This window comes from Scleropages formosus, chromosome 1 (genome assembly GCF_900964775.1).
Source record: "Scleropages formosus chromosome 1, fSclFor1.1, whole genome shotgun sequence".
Classification (NCBI taxonomy): domain Eukaryota; kingdom Metazoa; phylum Chordata; class Actinopteri; order Osteoglossiformes; family Osteoglossidae; genus Scleropages; species Scleropages formosus.
In genome coordinates this window covers 43,665,760-43,685,628 of record NC_041806.1, presented here as the reverse complement: position 1 = coordinate 43,685,628, position 19,869 = coordinate 43,665,760, and the positions used below count along the sequence as shown (strand labels likewise).

Here is a 19,869-nt window from a genome sequence, read left to right as displayed (position 1 = left end):
TGTAGGTGCAAGAAGAGCTGCAAGAATCGATGATGTGTATAGTTGCTCTACCTTCAATTACACTGCAGTTTCCAGGAATTAGTAGCCCTATTAAACATACTGAGCATAACCATCTAACCACTAATCTCAAATCTGACACAATTAATTTGATGTGAAAAATAATCATGTATGAACAACTGGTAAAATACATGAATATATATTTCCCCCTTTTACTATAAACTGTTGTGAAATTATTTCAGTATTTCTTATTGCAGTTTTATATATTTCTTTCTTCAATTTATTTGTATTTTTCCTTAATTCATTATTAGCATTAAACGGAAGCACTGACTATAAGTTATTTTTATTCATTGTAACCCTGAAAACAATGGAGGCTGTCAGTGGAGAGAGTCAATAACATGCAGTCCTATTTTCACAAAAAGTAACTGACTCATAAATACTCAACCATTTGCTCCCACTGAGGTCAATGTGAATGTGCCTTAATTATAAATGTATTCAAAACTGCAGTACTGGGTCACAGGTACTACAGTAACTTCAAGTTTTCTGTAAGAACAAGATGATCTCAAAGTCCCTCAACTCACATATTACTGCATCCTCATCATACAACATTAAAAAGCTTACATTCTCATTTCAACAAAATACTGAGTTAAATCTGCAGGTGACTTCAGAACACACGAGGGGAAAACACAATTTCAGGTCTCCTATGTCAGCATTTTTGGATTTGATATGTATTTCAAAATTTGCATGAGGCTGCTGCTTAACCTGCTCTTATAGGTTTGTCTTTCTCAAAGAGGATGCTCCTTAAAAAACATCAAGTATATAAATAATGAGGTTATTGAACAAGAAATTCAGAATTTCGGGTGAGTCAAAGACACACAACATCTGGCCTTCGAAGCTCCAGCTTTACCATTATCTGTTCATCTTCTTGTTCTCATTTCTTAGATACATCGAGAAGAAACAACTTCAATTTTACACAAGCCCTCAAACTTGGAACAGAATGAATTTCTCAGACAACTTGAACCATAGTAACAGTATGCACATGGAGACATATTTTTGCTATGAGTCAGTGAATGGTTCTTGTGTGAAGTTTGTCTGCTCCCTGAGCCTTCATCTCTCCATGCTTGCATTGATGGGGTTGGCTATAGTTGTCACCATGAGTGGAAACCTTCTCATCATCACAGTGATATCACAGTTCAAGCAGCTGCACATTTCTACAAACAGCCTGATCCTCTCACTCACTCCATGTGACGTTCTCCTGGGGGCTTCCCAGTTGCGGTCCTATGAGAGTACAAACAATGCATCTTATCGATATATGTATGCCTTATACTATAAGGGAGGGGACATGAATATTCATAAGTGGATACCTATCAAAATACAGAACCAGTGACACTCAGCATAGGGAAGCCCTGTACAAATATATTTCTCCTCAGCTTACTGGATCACCAGGGGGGTGCAGCGGTGCAGTGGGTTGGACCGGGTCCTGCTCTCCAGTGGGTCTGGGGTTGAAGTCCCGCTTGGGGTGCCTTGTGACGGACTGGCGTCCTGTCCTGGGTGTGTCCCCTCCCCCCTCCAGCCCTACGCCTTGTGTTGTCGGGTTTGGCTCCGGCTCCCTGTGACCCCATATAGGCAAAGCGGTTCAGATGGTGTGTGTGTGCGTGTGTGTGTGTGTGTGTGTGTGTTACTGGATCACATAGTTTAGCCAGACATTAAATGTCCAGAAAAAAGTATACATATACATTGCCAAGACAAACTGAGGACACAGAGGAGCCTGGACCCAAGTTCAGAATCATTTATTCAAAACCAAAGGACTAGACTGGTTCTCGTGGTCAGGGACGGGCAAATTTTTGGTCAACTGGCACACAGAGCTGGTTTGTGGCCCTCAGATCCCGAGAAAACTGCCATCACACTAGAGTAACAAAACAGGACTTGGGGAGAATGGGTTCAGGTAGGGTAGTGATGGGGTCTTTCTCAAAGATGCAAGACAAAACATCGGCCTTGGTGTTTTTTGATTCCGGTCTATACGAAACGGTGAAGCAAAAACCAGGTGGAAAAACAAGGCCCATCGTATTTGAAGGGGGTTCAGATGGTGAGCTGTTCATAAGTATTCCAGATTTATATAGTTGGTGAGGACCAGGAACAGGTGAGCAGTGCCAATGCTTCCACTCCTGCAGTGCTAATTAAATGGCCAGAAACTCACAATTCCCGATGATGTAGTTTTGTTTGGTGGGTGACAGCTTACGAGAAAATTAGGCACAAGGATGGAGTTTCACCTGGGCCCTTGTCTCTGTGAGAGTACAGCACCCACCCCTACAACCGAGGCATCCACCTTCACCACAAACGGTAGTGAGGGGTCAGGATGCTGGAGCACCGGAACGGTTGTAAATAACCTTTTGAGGCCCTGAAATACCTCCGTAGCCTCAGGAAACCTGACAAGCCTCATAGTCTTCCCCTTAAGCAAAGATGTGAGAAGTGCAGCAATAGAACTGAAGCCCCGAATAAACTGACAGTAGAAGCTAGCAAAACCCAAAAAACACTGAAGTGTCTTTACTGATGTTGGGAGAGGCAAATCCAGCACCGCCTGGACCTTGGAAGGACCAATAGCTGTCCCATCAGGGCCGAGGAGAAACCCCAGAAGAGAAAACCACTCTTGATGGAAGAGACACTTTTCTCCCTTGACAAAGAGTCCTTTTTCCAGGAGCTGGCTTAGTACCTGACATACAAGCCCAACATGTTTGGGGAGCAACCTGGAGAACACAAGTATATCGTCAAGGTACCTGAGGACACACTTGTTAACCAAATCCCCCAGCACGTGGTTGACGAAGGCTTAGAATACAGAATGCGCGTCCGTAAGCCCAAAAGGCATTACCACGTATCGATAGTGCCCAAGGGCAGTACTGAAAACAGTCTTCCACTCATCATCCTCCCGAATGCAAATCAGTTTGTAAGCACAGAGGAGATCTAATTTGGTAAAAACCTGGCTCCATGGACCTGCTCCAGACCCGCTGAAATGAGAGGCAAGCGATGGGGGTATTTCATTGTGACCTCATTCATGTAACGATAATCTATACATGGTCACACCCCCTCGTCCCTTTTCCAAACAAAAAAACCCTGCAGAAGCAGACAAGGTTGACGGCCTGATGATACCTGAGGCCAGTTCCTCGGTTATGTAGTCCCCCATGGCCTTTTGCTCAGGAAGGGATAAGAGATAGACTCTGCCCATAGGGGGAGAGGTTCATGGTAATAAGTCAATAGTGCAATCCCAGGGCCAGTGCGGGGGCAAGACGGAAGCCCTGGTCTTGCTAAAAACCTCCATGAGGTCTTGATATGCCTTAGGCATCTTGAGGGGATGTGCTGCTTTGGGCCTCTTGATGGAAGTGGCCCTACACAAGAGAGACAGACAGGAAAAGACACACCGTGGTCCCCACAACAAGTTCCCCAGTACTCTAGGAAAACACAGGATCATGCCAAGCCAGCCAGGTATAACCCAGGATAGTATGGCTGTCAGTGGATTTTATCAGGAACAAGGAGAACTGTTTCTTATGACAAGCCCCTGTCTGGAGGGCAATAGACTGTGCAGGACTGTACGACTCCTGTGCCCAGCGGTTGCCCTTCTAATGCACTGATCCATAATGTGCCATCACATGCACACATAGGAATTCCATGTGTATTGGCAAACTTGGAATCCATGAAGCTGCTGGCCGCCCCGGTGTCAATAAGTGCGTATGCAACAACCTGGTACTCTCCCCACGACAAAACAGTTGGCACCGAGAGTTGAGAGGCTGATCGAAGGGGGGGTCATTCACCCATTGCTGTGGTCGTGGACCTCCATATGGTGGCCTCGCCGGGCAGGCAAAGCCCTTCACGGAGCTGTCATTGCTTCTCTGTGGGCATCAGCCGCCCTCGGCCGACTTGCATGGGCTATGGGGTCTCCGAGAGGGTACAGGCAACCAAGAGGGGCTTGCCAGGGCCGTCTCAGGCATTTTTGGGCTAGGCTGTCCATCGATATGGCATTTTCAATGAACTGGTCAAGTATCCAGTCTTCACCTCAGTACGCCAGTTCAGCTTGAATACAGGCGTCCAGGCCTTGCTGAAAACACGCCAGTAGTGCAATGTTGTTCCACTGTGGGGAGGGTGCGGTAACGCAGCGGGCTTGGCTGAGTCCCGCTCTCTGGTGAGTCTGGGGTTTGAGTCCTGCTTGGGGTGCCGTGTGACGGACTGTCGTCCCGTCCGGGGTGTGTCCCCTTCCCCCTAGCATTGCACCCTGTGTTGCTGGGTTGGGCTGTGGTTCGCCGCTTGGAATCAATGGTTTCAGCCAGTGTGTGACAGCCAGGATGTGGAACTGGAGGGCATAGGTGGACACAGGCGTTTCTCCATGCTTGAGTATCAGCAAGCAGTGATCACTTGTTGTCCCACACGCTGGGTGATCAAAGACGGCCTCAAACCATTTTCTAAAGTCTGCATAAGTGAAGAAGGAGCGCTTCCTCCAGATTGCTGTGGCCCAAGGAAGAACAAGGAAGCAGGGTATGTTATGTGGCTCTCATTTATTTGATAAATGTGCAGTTAGCTGGGGGGTGCAGTGGCGCAGTGGGTTGGACCACAGTCCTGCTCTCCGGTGGGTCTGGGGTTCGAGTCCCGCTTGGGGTGCCTTGCAGCGGACTGGTGTCTCGTCCTGGGTGTGTCCCCTTCCCCCTCTGGCCTTACGCCCTGTGTTGCCGGGTAGGCTCCGGTTCCCCGTGACCCTGTACGGGACAAGCGGTTCTGAAAGTGTGTGCGCGCGCGTGCGCAGTTAGCTGAAAAAAAAACATCATCTTGCACTGTAGGAGAAACCCCTGGGCTTTCATCGGGGCACTGTCATACAGTACTTCAGGGGTGTGGCTAGTTGGGGGTCCATTGCTGGGATAGTCACCACAGTGAGTGGTGCTGATGCTGAAGCAACAATGGTCATGCTGCCTTCCTTGGAACTGTGGTCCAGTTGGAGGATGCTCAGGATCCCCTGCATTGTCTCCACCACTTGCTGAAGATTGTATTCATGCAAGCTGAGGAGCACCCCTTGTGGTGAGATAGCATTCAGAACCAAAAGACTAGATTGATCCTCATGGTTGGGGACAGGGTAATGTTTGGTCAGTTGGCAGATGGCTGGTCAGTTAGCAATCAGGGCTGGAGCAAGGATCCAAGGTTGGGGTTGAGGGAGAAAGCAAGCAGCTGTGACTAGGGAGGAGTGAAGCTGGGCTTTGGAGCAAAAAGGAGTAGGACATGGGATGAGGGAGTTTCAAGAGCGCAGAGGGGCAAGTTGTCTCAAATGAGATTCCAAACTGGGCAGCGGTGGAGTGGTGCTCTTTATAGCTGGTTGCTCTGATTAGAGCCAGGTGCTTCTGGTTGAGGTGAAGATGTGGTCGTGACATACATGTTGTATACATTTCTATATTTACTCACCCTAGAAATCGATAAGGGTCGCTTACACTGCGCTGTACGTCTTGTTACAAGTTTGGATGGTTATTTAGCACCACCTACAGGACACTGAAATTTTGCTCTAAATGAGGTGTCCAGCTAGTTTACTACATGGCCAAACAGCACTTTAAGCCGAAAATTTGTTTACTATGACACTAATATGACATTAATAACAACATAGCAATACTGCAATAATCCATAAGAGCAGAAATATGGCAGCAATATTCCAGACAAAATGTGTCACAAATATATTATTATACAATAAATAAATATTAACAACAGAGGCAAAATAAATTAAGTTTTAAATAACATTTACTTTTCGCTGGGTAATAGATGAAACTGGGAAACTGGAAACAACTGTATAGTGACCAGGTTAGAAAACAACATTAAGAATTTATATTTTCGGCGCAGTACCACTTAACGTCAGAAGTTGATGCAAGCAGTAACCACCATGTGCCAGTAGAGGGTGGGGAAAAAAAACGTATAACTCAACGACAGTTGCTGTAGCGCACACTTCTACTTTGTCAGAGGGTGAGAGAATGTGACAGAATATCAAATACGCAACAGTGATTTTGAGTTAGATTTACCTCATGCAACCAAAAGGAGCCATGACATTATTTTACATTTTTAAAAGCACAAAGATCCCCCACTTGCTTATTCTTTCTCGAAGGAACATCATGTCACTAAAAGACCAAGCCTTTTTAAATGGGTGTACATTAGATCTATTAATTTTGCTGACACTTTTCTCCAAAAGCGAATTATAGTGTTAAGCTACCTACAATTACCTACCCATTCATACAGCTGAGCAATTTTATTGGAGCAGTTTAGGATAGACACCTTGTTCAAAGGTACTACTGCTGGAGGTGGAATTCAAATCTACAACTTTTAGGTCCAAAGGGAAGCAGCTCTAACAGCTACACGACCGGCTGCTACTCAGATCTTCATAACAACTCGTGTTATAAGTTCCCAAGTGAGGACTGGGTTGTCAAAAACACTGACCATATAAACAAAACCACAAATCTGAAATCCTTGTTAATACATCCAAATTTTCATCTTTCGCATATTACTTTTTAATTTTATAACATTGTAACAGGGAATTGTTTTAGGTCATTCCTTCTCAATGTTTGTGTATTTACACACACACACACACACACACACACATTTTCGGAACCGCTTCTCCCATACGGGGTCGCAGGGAACCGGAGCCTACCCGGCAACACGGGGCGTAAGGCCGGAGGGGGAGGGGACGCCAGTCCGTCGCAAGGCACCCCAAGCGGGACTCGAACCCCAGACCCACTGGAAAGCAGGACCCGGTCCAACCCACTGCGCCACCGCGCCCCCCTCAAATTAGGGCTGTCAGAAGTGGAATACGAACCCACGCCTCCAGGGGAGACTGCGAATAATAGTGTTCTTTGTTATTACTTCAAGGACATTATTTACTACATTATTAGGTTTTGCGGTCAGTTTCTTTTGGAGATTTTATCATATGAAGAACACGGAGTCATTTAAAGACTATAAGCAATGCTATTACAATATATGATATTTCTTCAATAATCCCTAATGTATGCTGTGAATCCAAAAACAGTAAGTACTTTGGTACTGCAACTAATCACATTAAATAAGATACATTTTGAAACTGTACAGCTGCTTAGGTATTTAGAAAACAGCACAATAGTGATAGCAACAATCCATATAAAATATTTTGCACTTGATGTTGACCACAGTTCTTTTCTAAGAAAATATCCTGAGTGTTTTTTAGGCTTAGGTTCTAGAAACTCAGTCATACTCATACTCAGTTTTCAAAAAATGTTTGTTCCGCTTGCCATAATTTCTTCATTTAACCAAATTGATTATGACAGGACTATAACACAAATGTATACAAAATGCAACATGTGTACACAGGAAAAACAAAATGTTAAGAGAAAAATGGCCAAGAACTTCACAGAGTATTTTGTCCTTGTTATTAAGTCATTAAAGGGCTAGATTCTAGGTCTTGTCTGCATGAAACGTTTCCAAAATCACACGGGACAAACACAGCATCCTGTGGTCTTACTACATTTTTCAGAATTTGCATGCACTTGCTGCATGACCTGTCATCATAGGTTTGTTTGTCTCAAAGGGGATGTCCCTCAACAGACATCAAGTGTATAAAGAGCATGGTTCTTCAACAAGAGAGACAAATGATCTTATGAATTGTAAAAACTTCCAGGAAGCCAGGACTTTCAAACAACTTTTTCTGCAGTCAATTCGTTCTTGTTTTTTGCTGTCAGGTGAGAAGGCATGACTACATAAGGTTTACAATGAATATATCGCGAGAGCCAGATGCAGAGCAGCAGTACTGCTACCCAGCACCTAACAGAACATGCACTAAATACATCCACAGTGCTGCAGCCTACGCTGCCCTCTATGCATTCTTTGCCTTGGGGTCAGCTGTCACTGTAACAGGGAACTTGGTGGTATTGGTGTCCATTGCACATTTCAGACAGCTGCATACACCAGCAAACATGTTGATCATGTCCTTGGCAATGGCTGACTTACTGGTAGGGATTCTCGTCATGCCTTTTAGTGCAATACGGACCATTGAAGGCTGCTGGTACTTTGGGGAGGCCTTCTGCCTGCTGCATTCAACCTTTGACCTGTTCCTGACATCCGTCTCTATCTTCCACCTGATTTCCATTGCTATTGATCGATACCAGGCCGTGTGCAATCCTCTTCGCTATCCCACCACAGTAACCATCCCTAAGGCATGGCTTATGGTATTTCTCAGCTGGGTGGCTGCTGCTGCCTATTCATACAGCCTCCTTTACACAAAAGCAAATGTGGCAGGACTGGAAGAATATATTGCCTTGATAAATTGCTTGGGAAGTTGCAACCTGTTGTTTAATGCATTGTGGGGAGCCCTAGATTCTTTAGTAGGATTTTTCTTACCATGTTCAGTTATGATAGGTGTATATGCTAAAATATTTTTAGTTGCCAGACAGCATGTTAGACGTCTTGGGGACAACAGCCACCAAGCACACATGAATATGGAAAACACCATCAGAAAGAATCACAGTTCTGAGCGAAAAGCTGCAAGAACTCTTGGCATAGTCATGGGGGCTTTCTTTCTTTGCTGGATGCCTATCTTTATAAACTCAATTATTGACCCCTATATTAATTTTGGCACTCCTTCAATTGTCTTTGAATTGCTTGTCTGGTTGGCTTACTTCAATTCCACTTTAAATCCAATCATCTATGCCTTATTTTACCCATGGTTTCAAAAGTCACTGAAATTTATTGTAACTATGAAGATTTTCACTCCTCATTCCTCAGATTTTAATGTTTTTCCTGAAAGATGATTACCTGTGTGTGTGAGAGTTGTTTAAATTTCTGGTCATATCCTGTGGAAAAATATGTCAGGATTAAACTGTTCTACCATTGTACCTTGCATGTCTGAATGTATAGAAACTAGGAAGTGATCAAACTCAGTAATAAACAGGGAATTGTGGTTTATTATTCTGGTGGCAGTATACATTTCTCACATAAACTTATGTGGGAATGCTAGACCTACACAGAAACAATTTTGCATTGGCAAATTTTAAAAGGCAACATTTGTCTCATACACAACAAAAAAAACATTAAAAATACCAAGAAGAAAAATATTTTTTAAATACCTGACAGAACAGTACTTGACAAACCTTATTTCTGGACCCATGAATTTAGTTTTCCAAAAGCTAAAAATCACAGACAAGGTTTGTTTAATATCCAACATGCATCAATTCCATTTCATTATTTTAAAGTTGTTCCCATATCTATTAACTATATACCCACTTCATCTCACTGTTTGAATATGTTAAACTATGCACTATAATCTGTTTTAAATGTACATTTGTTTCACTCTGATACAGGTAATCAGCTTATAAGAAAACTAGTAAACTGTGTACTTCCTGTTCTTGTACCAAAACAAAATCTTTTCATGGTATATCATATGTGATGCTGCAAGGCAAAAAAGCAGTCTATTAAATGTGTCAGAACCCTTTTTGCTCCCATGGGTGTTTTAAACACAAACTCAGAACTCCGGCACAATTCATTTTTAACAATGCATAGATTATAGTGTATTCCTTGCAAAACACTGAGATGTTTAAAAACGTCATCAAATAAGAAAGAAAATGCAAAGTTAACTAAATATCTTTCTGAAGGATATTGTGCTTGTACTTATAAAGAAATGTTAGACAACTTTCTCATTGCTCAGGGGATGCAGAAACATGGGGTGACAGACTCTTTGAGAAATGTTCAGCAGTAACTTCCAGCACCAAGTGGATAAGGGTATGTTTGTACACCTGAATTAATAAAAAAAACTGTAGTCTTATTTTACTTTATTTTATTTCAGTATATAAGAAGCACAGACTTACTGACATAGAGAAAATAAAAATGTGTTTGACATGATCTGGTAACCAGGGCATCAGGGGAGTGCAGAGATCACTACACGCCATCTAGTAATAAGAAAGGACAATCAGTATCACTTCAGTGTTTGCACTTGGTGTTTCTGGTGATTTTTATACCAAGGTATTAGTACTTCTTTCACAAACCAGCCTTCAGTCACTTTACTGCTTCATTTCATTTACTCCGAATTGTGCATTTTTCAAATTTAACTTTGTCAGCCTGAAGGAAATAAATGTGTTCTGTATTTCTGTGCATGCCCTCAATAACATTCATGTGAAGTAGTTGGATTGTGTGTTTTTTTTAGTGTGATATCAGTGATGACAAAGTGGAAGTGTGCTGCTTATGATCTTCATATCACCTTTCAAGAAGGTGCATGCACTGAGAAACCTCACCAGATTTCCTCATGCAATCACAAAATTATCTACACTCCCACATCCATTGCTGAGATATTATTTATATTTAACAGTGGTGTAATAACACGTCACTTTCTGGGTGCCAAAATACTAGCAACAGTGGAATAACACAAAAGCTTGGTCAATATCATTACATCTATAATGTTTACATGTATTACATTAATGAAGTTTTTATTGTCATCGTCATCCAAATCTTAAATGAGTGTAGAACAGTTTATCTGAGATGTAGGAAATTGACTTTGCCATAGTGCTTGTTATCGAACACATTACCTTTTAAATCTGGTAATTTCTGAAGGGAATAACAATGGACGTTCAATAAGTATGATTTTTTTTTTTTTTGTAACAGTTTTGATTAGAACAAATGAAACCCACTTCACACAAAGAGTGCCTTGGCTTTGCAATAACCCTCCAAGTGATATAGTAAAGCCTTTCAAGTAGATACTCTTTCTAGTGGGGACAGCAGCTACCACCTCTGGATCCAAAGATCTCATCTCAGGTGCGAGCCCCACTTACCCGTTGAGCAAGCCGGTACTTACCTAAGTTGCTTAGTTAGTTTCAGCTAAATGAATTAAATGTACTGCATTTAAAGTTAACAGCCCATATCACAGCATGGAAATTATTTTAGTCAATGAATTCACTCTGAATAATTCAGAGTCTGAAGTAAAATCTCTGGATGTCCGGAGCCTGCAGGTACACCCTGTATAATTACATGATTTTCAGGGTGTAATAAGTCACATATCATGTCGTAAGCAGTGGACAACCTGTGGTAAAGTTATTCACATAACAGATAACTCGAAATTTACACTCAACTAAACGCTTCTGTTGAAGTTGCTCGTCATTTTCAGCAAACCCACTCCGTCGAAAACTAACGTTTTCGCCGCGCGACTGCGCAGGCGCAGGGTCACCTGATCGAGGTCGGACTCGAGAACCGGGAAATGGATTGAAGCGCCGGACGTCTTTAAGGGAAGGTAGGACAACAGGCGAAACTGAGCCAACGGTAACGCTACAAAAGAATTGTGTTAGTATACCAAACGCTTTCGAAAACGTCTACAGGTGTCTGCTGTAAAGATTACATTTGCTCAATATACATTTTAATCGCGGCAGGGTGGAAAGCAGCTGTGTTACGCAGTAAAATGTAAAATTGAGTAATAATTTTTACAGCAAATTTCAATTTGTCAGTTAATATTTGTAATACGCTCTCCAGTCTTCCTACAGTATATACTAGATTAATTGCCAGCATTGTAAATTTGCTTAATTATTTTCCAGCTCGTACGAGTCGTGTTCAGTTCCAAATCAGCTGACTATCTATCTGAAACGCTTCCGTGTTTTCGCTCAGTTTTTTGACCGTATCGGTGTCCGATGGCTAAATTTAGAAAAAGTAAACATCCGGAGCGGAGGACTGTTGGTAGTAGAAGAAACCCACCCAAAAACTAATCATCCTCCACAGGCACAGCCAGGCACAGCAGCAGCAGCTGAGCTGTGTAACAAACCGAGACGAGCCATCCGATCGGATCGCCTGTGTGTAGTTAGTAGGGTTTTCTCTGCTATGTAAAGCGAGTAAAAGGGTTTCTTATCTTTTCTAATACTGACTGAGCTAAAGAACAATAATTGTTATGTAGAAGGTTGTTTTCAGGCACGTTCCTACTCCTCGCGAAACCGTGCCCATGAACAGCGCGCATGCGCGCGAGCGGAAGCACAGCGGATAGACGCGTGAAGTCACTTGCCGTAATCTAGAAATACCCTTTGACTGAGTTAGTATGACCGCAAATAACACACACGCATTTTCAGAACCGCTTGTCCCATACGGGGTCGCGGGGGAACCGGAGCCTACCTGGCAACACAGGGCGTAAGGCTGGAGGGAGAGGGGACACACCCAGGACGGGACGCCAGTCCGCCGCAAGGCACCCCAAGCGGGACTCGAACCCCAGACCCACCGGAGAGCAGGACTGTGGGCCAACCCACTGCGCCACCGCACCCCCTACCGCAAATAACAGTGATCAACTAATTACTAAATCGATAACTGCTATATCAGCAAATGCCAATAACTGAGAAACATCATTCATGCACATGATGATATGGCCTAATGAAGAAGATCGAGTAGCGCTGCTGTCTCAGCGCCTCGTGCGACAGAACGTGGGTTCGATCCCGACTGTGTGTATGTTCTCCCTGTGTCTGCGTGGGTTTGCTCCGGTTTCCTCCCACAGTCCAAAGACCTGCTGCTGTTCAGGTTTCCCCATAGTGTGTGAGTGTCACAGAGAGAGTGTGTTCCATTGATGTACGGACGAGTGACCCATTGTAAGTAGTGTATCTAGCAGTGTAAGTCACCACGCTGAATAAGGTGTGTGGGCTGGTAACACTACATAGAGTTCATTGGACGTCACTTTGGAGAAAAGCATCTGCTAAGTGAATAAATGTAAATGTAAAAAATAACCATCATTAAAACCAATAATCAGAAACTACAGCAATCGGCAAATAGTAGTAATCAATAAATACAACAAATTAGAAAATAACTATAAGCATTAAATGCCCCTAATCAAATTACAATTGCTTGTTACTAGTAATCAACACGTGACAGTCATCAGAAAATTAACAATTAAAATTAACAACAAATACCTGTATTAATTACATAGCAGTTATAACACACACACACACATTTTCAGAACCACTTGTCCCATACGGGGTCACGGGGAACCGGAGCCTAACCCGGCAACTCAGGGCGCAAGGCTGGAGGGGGAGGGGACACACCCAGGACGGGACGCCAGTCCGTCGCAAGGCACCCCAAGCGGGACTTGAACCCCAGACCCACTGGAGAGCAGGACTGTGGTCCAACCCACTGCGCCACCGCACCCCCAGCAGTTATAACAGTAGCGATAAAATAATCTATAAATACTATAATCTGTTTGTTGTTGGGGAGCTGTAGTGGCACAGCAGGTTTGGCCTGGGTCTGGGGTTTGAGTCCTTCTTGGGGTTCGCTCCGGCTCGCTGTGACCTCGCTAGGGATAAGCGGCATAAGTCAGTGTGTGTGTGTGTGTGTGTTTGTTTGTTTGTTTGTTGCTGGCAATCAGCAAATTTGTTATCAGTAAATTAGTCATTGGCAAATAATATGAATAAACACCAGTAGTCAGCAAAAATGATCAACAAACTACAATAGTCTGTGTTTCAGAAGATGCCATTTTTCACTGGTCTCATTATTGCTTGTCAGATTTCTGTACCCTGCTTTCAAACAATTCATTGTTTTAGAAACAGAACTCAGAACAGTCCCCATGAGTATGTTTATAATAGATATATGTGTACCTAATTGACGCAGACTCTGAAATGCTGAATAATCAGAGTGCCTTAAATTTGATGGACTTTTCTTCCTAGTAGGGTTTTGTAACATTAGAAAGCAGAAAATTCCAGGATATCAGTAGCAGGAGTTGTATCGTTTCAAATGAATTCTTTAATTTTTTAAAATCCGGGAGATAGCTTGCTGTTATCCCTACAAGATGATAATTGTAGAAGAACTCAGAGTAAAATAAGGAATATATGTTAAGGGATTGTAGCTTCTGGATCCTGTAGGATGAACAGCAAAAACGGACATCAGATTTATGTACCTTTCATGTACAATGTTCTGTACTCTACACTCTGTAAAGTAGCTGGATCTTTTGCTGGCTGTTGCTGTCTAAAGGAAAGCAGTGTACAATGTAACCACAAGTGCTTGGTTTATATATGTTTAATACTCAAACTGGTGATAGGTGTGGGACTTCGAACAGGTCAGGAGTGATTTTAGGACTTGTTCCCCTCTTTCACTTTCCTCATTTTTCAGCATTGTTTCTACTTCAGGAGAGTGTTAAAAAATAGCCCATCAGGAAAGCATGGGGAACAGGTATGGGTGTTTTGCTCTACCTTCCCCCCCCTCTGTGCTGCCAGGACTGTGGTGATTTTAATACCCTTTTCAGGTATATATGTTTTCTGGATCTAAAATGCTTTCCTTAGAAAAGTGCTGCTTCTGCCACAAAAACATCTGAACTATTTTTATGAAAGTTTTAAGCAGTCATTCATGTAGAAAGAAATTTAAGGGGGATTTTGGTGAGTAATTTTAGGTGGCTCTGAACAGGTTATTATTGGTCGTAAGAAGCTTTGGAGGGAAGGCGTTGGTACCAGAATCTGACAATTTTGTATATTATTACTTCATTGTTGCCGACCACAGCGAAAATAATCTGCATGCCATAAATGTAACAGTGTTATATATTTTCATGTTTTAAGGCTACCGACAACCATCAGTGGTCCATCATGTCATATCAGTCTGGAAAGATGCAGGATCCAGATCAGCTTGCACAGAAGATAATTTCAAATATCCAGAAGATATCGCAACAAAGTAAGTGTGACCCAGGTTTCCTATACCTGGTTTGCAGCTGGGCTGCTCGACCAGAGTTCTGCCAGAAAAATTATTAAGCGCTCAGGAAGGGGATTAAACAGGTTGAGTCAAGATTGTAAATTGACTCACGTCAAATCTTCCTGAGCTCTGCATCTAGAAATATACGTGTGGTTCTCGACTTACAACAGGATTTCATTCCGAAGCCCTCATCATAAGTCAACTTCATCATAGCTTTGAAAGGATAATTATTCAAAGTCTAAACATTCATATTAAAGGAATGGGAAAAATCCATAAAAGCAATTGTGTTGAATTTAATAATTTGGTAGTGAATTACTGGTATTATGTGACTAAGCATAAGAACATTTTTGTTATTTGAGTGTAATAACATTAAGGTATATACTGTACATAAAGTCATTGTTACACACTTGAAAACAAGATTCTTCTTTTCTTTATTTTGCAAGCATCTGACATACAAAGGATTATAAATCAGCTCGGGACTCCACAGGACACCGCAGAACTTAGGCAACAACTGTAAGTATGTCACTTTGGTTTTGCTCATAGCTGTCGATGCTGCCACTTACGTATAAGTACAGTGGTAAACCAGATATATGGAGTTTGAATTTAATTTCTGCAGACTATCTGCATGGGTGTCCATAATTACAATACTGTAGTGAAAGTTCACTTCCCTTACCTTTAGAAAACTGCATTGTACTCCACGCTTGCCCAGCTAGGCATTCATCCTTTCATGCTATTTCAAATGATAAATGCTTGGCAAACGTGGACCACTATTCACACAGGTTGTAGTGGGGCTGAATTAGATCCCAAGACCCTCAGGAATTGTGAGGGTTTGGTATCTATGTAGCAGTTCATCAAACAGTGGATTTTACTGCCACCCTCTGTTTACTCCTAGGGTAGTATTTCAGTTAATTTTAAAATCTTACAATTATGGTAATATACAAACTTTTTAATGTTAAAAACTTAGTGTATGTAAAGTCTACAATTCCTAGTTACAGTATAAAATGATGTCAAAATGGAGAACTGAATCAAGACTGTACACTCTGCATTGCATATTACATCCCAGTGTGCTTATCCAACCTCCTGCATTCATCAGACTTGAACAAGCACTGAACGCAAAACAAGCATTACCACTCATCTTGCCGTAGAGATTGCGATAACTCACAACCCTTGCATCAGCGTTTACACTAATGCCTTTTGTATTACATAACAGAAATATGTTAAAAAGTTAATGAAAAAAACACAAACATTAAAATTAAAAAATACAAGTCACGACAAACGAAACCACTCTTCTGTGCATTTTTAACACCAGGCAGGAGAAACAACAGAATGTTAGTCACCTCGCCAAAGAAACTGACCGACACCTGAAGGAGTTTGGATCCCTGCCTGTCACAGCAGAACAGGTATATTTTGCCTTGTACAAATGCCCCCTTTCATCTACACCCATGTCTAACGGTGCAAAATGTAGGGACTTTTAGCAGAAGATTCATTCCTTATTTAGAAGAGAGGCTTTAGTTTGTACAGGTTTCTGCCAGCAGGGCTGGTCTCTTGGGATCAACCTTCGGCATCTTCGTAGTAACTAGTCACTCTTGTTTCTTTAACCATTGACAACAAAAGGGAACTCTCAGCCTGACTTAGGAAATATCTGTTGAATGCCAGTGCATGGCAAAGGGACCAGAGACAGTTTTCTTCTTTCACAGAGCTGTACATGACTTTGGAAAAAACTGTCTGCTAAATGCATAAATGTAATACATACTAGTATGCAAAAAGTCTCTCCTATTACAAATAAGTTTTACACAATAATGATACATACAACTTTTAAAATTTTTTTTTTTTTTTTTTTTAGAGAGAATTGGTAAAATTTGCAGCACACATTAGGTTACTGCAGTTGCTCTAGTTTTCTTACTGATAAAGTGGTTTTCCTAACTATGTGACATTGGACCGACACTTAGCATGGTACACTACTGATAATAAGGCCTTTGTGTGTTCAGTGTGCAAAGACCATGTCCAGTACAAATGTGATCTCCAGGCTGAGTGCCTGTGCCTGTTCTGTTTTTTCAGTGTTTAGCCAATGCTTTCGTCCATAGGAGTTTATTTTATTTTATGTTTTGCCTGAGCAGTTGATTCTAAATACCTTGCTGTAGAAAGTAATATGATTTTATTTAATTTCTGATTTTATCTGAATTTAATTTTAAAGATTTCAAACAGAGGACCTGAGAACATTAACATATATTAGTTACTGTACTGATTAAGTAATATTCACATCTAGTAAAAAATACATTTAAATTGTAAACTGAGCACCATATGTGTATCTGCGATATTGCCAGGCCTTTTTTCCAACTTTATTCTTACTGAAATTTACAGTAACTGGTTGATTTTCTGCTGTGTAATCATTTATCACTTTAAGTGATAGACATTATTAATATACTGTATATTACAGTTGCCGCATATTGAAGTACACATTGTTTTCTTTCTTGTGTCTCCAGCGCCAAAGGAAGATCCAGAGAGATCGGCTTGTGAAGGATTTTAGTGATGCACTTGCTGTCTTCCAAAGGGCTCAGCGGCAAGCTGCTCAGAAAGAGAAGGAGTTTGTGGCCCGAGTCCGCGCCAGCTCAAGAGTATCGGTCAGTACTTCAGAGTATCAGCCTCTGTATTGTTGGTAAAATGAAGTGCCAATTAAAAATATGCCAACTGACTTTTTTGAATAGCTGTCAGATTTACATGTGTTAAGCCACAGAGTGAAAAAAAATGAATTTTTTTTTTTTTGTTCGCCACAGGCTGGCATTGGTGACGATCCCTTCTATGGAGAAAGTCCATCCCCTTTTCACAGGTCAGGATCTGTGCAGACTGTATGAAAGAGTGATATTGTGCACGCTTCATTCATATGACCTAATGTATTAATTTTTTTAATCATTTATAGTTTGTTTCCCATATTTCCTGGTGTCAGTTTTTCATATAGTGTCATAAAGGTCTGGTGTGCCGCTACAAGTAAGAAACACATATACACTGTACTTTATCATTTTTGTGTTGTCTTAGTGATGTTCAACAGTATATTGTGTCTCTACATAAATTCATCATAAACGTAAACAGAATTTGACCACCTCATCATATCACCATAAATTATCCTTTTAATGGCAGTAAGTTGATACACTTTTATAATTCAACAAGTTTAACTTTATGCAGGATTAAATGGAATATAAGCGTTGAACTGAGCAAATTTCAAACTGTGCTGTCCCACCACAGTGAGAGTCAGCCTCAGGCCCAGGTCCAAGAGGATGCCATCACAGAGGATGACCTGCGACTCATCCAAGAGCGAGAGAATGCCATCAGGCAATTGGAGGTGAGCACTGCACTCACCAAAGGGGCAGCTTGTCTGCATGCTGTTCAGAACTTGGATCTTCTGCTTTCAATTTCAGAATCTTTTTCTTTCGATTTTTACGTTTTATCGTAATGTGTCTGACATCTTTAACAAATTTGCTACATAAGTGTTCAGAGCAGTATTGTGCAAAATGCTGTGATTGTTGATGTTTTTCCACATTTTTCTCGTTTTCAGTCTGATATTACAGATATAAATGATATTTTCAAAGATCTGGCAATGATGGTCCATGAACAGGGAGAAATGATTGGTAAGTCTCATACTTACCCCTGTACTGTTCAAAAGATGGCATGTTTTACATTGCTGTGTGCTGCAGTCAAGGAGTAAAGTGTTCATAATGCTCTTGTCAGTAGTGTACACACAGGACATAACCGATTGAAGTTACTAACACTACACAAAAGGCTTAACATATATATGTGCCGAATGTGTTTTCTCTAGCTCTTAACAGCAATCACAGGAATGTTCCATGAATTTACCCAGATTTTTGTAATACGTGAGCAGGAAAACTTATTTTTCCTTCTCACAATAGTTGTTTATGTTGACATCTTTTTCTTGGTGCATCATTTTGGTAGTTTAAAAATGCATTACATTAAACACAAATTGATATTTGTCATTGTAAGTATTCATGCAAAACAAAAGTTTACACTACCATGACTGAAATTTTTGGCTTATGCATACATTTCCACAAAAAATGTCTTATACTTTGAAATACAGTATAATTAATAATTTGTTTTCCTGATTTAATTGGCTATTTGGCTTTTAAATTTTCCTCGTGCAACCTTGTAATGAAAAACAAGTAATCGCCTGTAGTTTCACTACAAATTTTGGCTTCATGTCTCCAGACAGCATAGAGGCCAATGTGGAAAGTGCTGATGTTCATGTGCAGTCTGGTACCCAGCAGCTGGCAAGGGCTGCAGATTACCAGGTAATCACCTTACAATCTGGCACAGTTGCCTGTTGGGTTTAAAGACTTTTTATAGGGTGCCGAGAGACAAAATGAATGAAAATTCCAGACAAATTACTTTCATTGGCTGGAAACAACTTTGAATCATTACACTCTGCAGTTAAGCTTCATAAGTTTAAGGGACATTACCTATAGGTTTAAAAAAAAAAAATTAAAAAGAATATTTTTTTATTTTTTTAGTTAATGTTATAGCATGCCAGAACCCTGGCATGTGTTACAGACACATGTCTTCCTGTAGTAGTACAGTCTTCCATGGTGTACATTGTCCAATTACAGGAAAATTAGAACTGCCGGTTTCCTTTAGTCATTTTGTTTTGCCATGTTTTCTCTCCTCTCCAGCGCAAATCACGAAGAAAGATCTGCATACTGATCATAATTCTGGTAGTGGTTGCAGTTGTGCTTGGTTTGATCATCTGGGGTGCAGTCAAAAAATAGCGTGATGTTTGTTAGAGCTTCTTTTTTAATTCATTGTCGCTTATACTTTATCTAATGATCATCCTTTGCAAACCTGATTACAGAATGTTTTTTGTTGAATATTTTTTCAAGATGAAGCAAATGCATATTTTACGTGCATTTTCTTTTAAAACATACATATTTTAAAATATTTCGTGTAGGTTATAATGTTAAAAGTGCCATACAAAATAGTTCACTTACACACTGTCTACAACTGCTTCTCCCGAGCGGGGTCGCAGCGAACCGAAGTCTAACCCGGCAACACGGGGTGCCAGGCTGGAGGGGGAGGGGGACACACCCCGGAGAGGACACCAGTCCACCATAAGGCATCTCAAGCAGGACTCGAACCCTAGACCCACCACATAGCAGGCCCTGGCCAAGTACTTTTGGCCAAAAAATATATGAATTTATGGCTTCTCTACAT

General features: G+C 41.5%; 2 protein-coding genes across 4 annotated transcripts; both read left to right on the top strand.

Annotated features, from left to right (window-relative positions):
* Nucleotides 1-7,784: 7,784 nt before the first annotated feature.
* Nucleotides 7,785-8,783, top strand: LOC108929171 (trace amine-associated receptor 13c-like). The gene has a single exon (XM_029253669.1). It carries the CDS (start codon nt 7,950-7,952, stop codon nt 8,781-8,783), a length of 834 nt encoding a protein of 277 aa, XP_029109502.1. The 5' UTR covers nt 7,785-7,949.
* A 2,395-nt stretch (nt 8,784-11,178) lies between these two features.
* On the top strand, nt 11,179-19,710 carry stx7l (syntaxin 7-like). 3 transcript variants are annotated; one of them, XM_018743467.2, is made up of 10 exons: nt 11,179-11,248; nt 14,526-14,637; nt 15,099-15,168; nt 15,965-16,055; nt 17,139-17,276; nt 17,430-17,482; nt 17,896-17,992; nt 18,206-18,278; nt 18,871-18,953; nt 19,332-19,710. In XM_018743467.2, the coding sequence occupies exons 2-10, from the start codon at nt 14,553-14,555 to the stop codon at nt 19,425-19,427; spliced, it is 786 nt and encodes a 261-aa protein (XP_018598983.1). In that variant the 5' UTR covers nt 11,179-11,248; nt 14,526-14,552; the 3' UTR covers nt 19,428-19,710. The 3 variants fall into 3 exon arrangements, with proteins under 3 accessions (XP_018598983.1, XP_018598985.1, XP_018598984.1); XM_018743469.2 differs by having other exon boundaries at nt 11,185-11,277; XM_018743468.2 differs by having other exon boundaries at nt 11,208-11,298.
* The last annotated feature ends 159 nt before the right edge of the window (nt 19,711-19,869 follow it).